At 48.3% G+C, this 2,605-nt stretch overlaps 1 protein-coding gene across 1 annotated transcript; it reads left to right on the top strand.

The window, feature by feature from the left end:
* The first annotated feature begins 1,955 nt into the window (after positions 1 to 1,955).
* LOC127303128 (uncharacterized) lies at positions 1,956 to 2,359 on the top strand. The gene is made up of 2 exons (XM_051333903.1): positions 1,956 to 2,013; positions 2,079 to 2,359. The coding sequence occupies exons 1-2, from the start codon at positions 1,956 to 1,958 to the stop codon at positions 2,357 to 2,359; spliced, it is 339 nt and encodes a 112-aa protein (XP_051189863.1).
* The last annotated feature ends 246 nt before the right edge of the window (positions 2,360 to 2,605 follow it).

Here is a 2,605-nt window from a genome sequence, read left to right as displayed (position 1 = left end):
GGACGGGATCAGACAGCACATGTTTGGTACTCATGCAAAGGTTGCGGTCACCTCTTCTCTAGATTGATGACCTTACCATACTATCACAATTATCACACACAAAGAAGCTACTAGTTCATCAGTTCATCCTAATAGTATGACAGTTCATAAGCAGAGTCCCTAACTATTACATATGGTAGTTCATAAGTATACTCCCTAGCTACTATGAATGGGGTTTAACATTACTGGTAGTTGAATAGAGGGGAACCAAAGGGGGTCAAGGGGAGCTTCTTCTTCTTCTTCTTCTTCTTCTTCTTCTTCTTCTTCTTCTTCGATATATACTCCCTCTCTTCTGCAGCAGTTATTAGTGCAACTTGTATGTACAAAATCTTCTGTACTTGGAAGGAACATGCCATTTTTTCTAGCAACCTTGTTGTACTTGATGCAGAACGCCAATTTTTTTTCTAAATGGGGCATAATTTGTTGAGGCCTCAGCTCGCGATAGCAGGCCATGTAGGCCGGAGCACATGGGCAACCCAGACGGTAGTTGGTTTGTTTAAAATAATGGTGTTGGAACGCTAGAGGCAATATAGAATTCTACAAACTTCCACTGATGGGTGGGTCCGAACCTCACATGTTAGTGAGATATTGATGGTAGCCGCTGGTGCACCTACGGGTGATGGGCTACGTGTGTGTGCCCTCTGTCCTTTCGAGACAAGCGGCATTTATTTCCTTACCGGCTACCATACTCTTTCACTCCCATTATCTTGTACTTCTCTCTCCATCTAGCCTCCATCCATTGATGAAAACTACCGCAGGTCTGCAACAACGGTTGGCAACCTCATACTACGGCGGCTGAGCATCCCTCATCTACTTAGCGGCAACAGTGCATTGTGTATGTAACTATGTAATCCCTGAAATCCTCATCTATATGATGTGTTGCGGCTAAAATTTTATTGGAGATTGCTTAGCATTGTTTGATGTTGAGTACTCCCTCCGTCACATGAAAGTTTTCTGAGATTTATCAATATTTGGATGTTAGGACAATAGAAAAATATCAACAACTTTCATGAGACGAAGGGAGTACTTCTCATCTAGGAGTTAACATGTTTACGTGGATTAGCATTACGCTTGCAAACCAGTTCTGAGGCTAGATCTACTAAGTTCAATTTTGGTATTGATCGATCCACCGATGTAGATTTGTGAGAGGTCACTCTGGGCTTGCTTTTCTTGGGTTTTCTACAGCTGATGTTTTGGTTGGTTGCTTGGTCGATATGTACTTGCCGATGATTAATTGTAGTACTTTAATACTAGATCTTGACATGCTATCTAGAGTTCTATACCCATAGCTAAGATTTCTATCAGTTTTATGGGTTGAAGTTGATATATCGGTCTTACGTTTCGGTCAAGCTAAGATCCAGAAGAGTAATGTTCATATTTTATGCTTGATAAGTACAAAGCTCCACTTACTTTATTAGATGTCTTTATTTAGGTATTAGTTTGCACTTACCGTTAGTAGCTAGCGACATTATCTGATTGGGTCCAGTTTTGTTCTTGCATTGTTCAGGCAACAACATCAAGTTTGGAAAGGGCTTATCATCAAAAAAAAATGTGTTGTCCCCATGAGAAAGCCACCAAACGCCCATGTAGAGCATACACATCTTGGCAGCTTTTATGAGTTACTATTACTGATGACATGGGACATGGTTAGAGCATCTCCAACAGTCGCGTGAAACGGCGCGCTATCGTGTTTTAACCGCCAAATAGTCTGCGCGAATGCTCCCGCGCTCCTCCAGCGGAGGCGCCAAACCGGTCCAGGAAAAGAATCTTCTCCCGCGCGCTATCACGCTATCCCGCTATCCCGCGCGCAAATATTGTCGCGCCGGTTGGCGCGCACACCAACCGCCAGGAACTTTTCACCCGCCGCTTCATTCGTCACGCGCCAGCGCCTCCGCCGCTTCACCTTCGTCGATGGGATGCCGCCGCGCCGCCGCGAGTTGTCCGGCTTCCGCGGCGTCCGGGCGTGGCCCAACGGCACGTTCTACGCCAAGATCCTCACCGGTGGCTTCCGTCTCACCCTCGACACGTACGACGACCAGAGCTGGCAGCGCGCACGTACTACGCGGCCGTGTGGCGATTTCGGCGCCCGCGGCGCGACCTCACCTTTTCGGACGTGGAGTCGCTCGAGGAGGCCGAGTTCCTCGCGCCACCTCAGCGCCTCCTCGACGATGAGGATCGTCACCACCACCAGGCGCAGCGCCGGCTCGCCATCGCCGAGCGTGACAAGGAGCTGATGCATCGGTGGAAGGCTCAGTATCCGAGCGACGTCGCCAACGAGGCGGCGTTCTTCAACGACCCAAGGGTGCAGCGGAGGGTGTAGGGATTCGTTGCATAGAAAACAAAAAATTTCCTACCGCGAGAACGCAATCCAAGCCAAGATGCAATCTAGAAGACGGGAGCAACGAGGGGATGATCGAAACTCACCCTTGAAGATTTCCAAAGCCTACAAGAGGAGGCTCTTGTTGCTGCGGTAGACGATCACTTGCCGCTTGCAAAAGCGCGTAGAAGATCTTGATCACGGTGCCACGATCGGGCAGCACCTCTGTACTCGGTCACACGTTCGGTG

Source organism: Lolium perenne, chromosome 5, assembly GCF_019359855.2.
Source record: "Lolium perenne isolate Kyuss_39 chromosome 5, Kyuss_2.0, whole genome shotgun sequence".
Classification (NCBI taxonomy): domain Eukaryota; kingdom Viridiplantae; phylum Streptophyta; class Magnoliopsida; order Poales; family Poaceae; genus Lolium; species Lolium perenne.
The sequence above is the reverse complement of the archived record's forward strand: the minus strand, read 5'-3'. Positions and strand labels throughout refer to the sequence as shown.

Bases quoted from the DNA above. Each gene is read 5' to 3' on its own strand.
- LOC127303128 (XM_051333903.1), top strand. From the start codon at position 1,956: ATGCCGCCGCGCCGCCGCGAGTTGTCCGGCTTCCGCGGCGTCCGGGCG. The intron at 2,014-2,078 runs GCACGTTCTACG...TACGACGACCAG, and splicing joins CGTCCGGGCGTGGCCCAACG to AGCTGGCAGCGCGCACGTAC.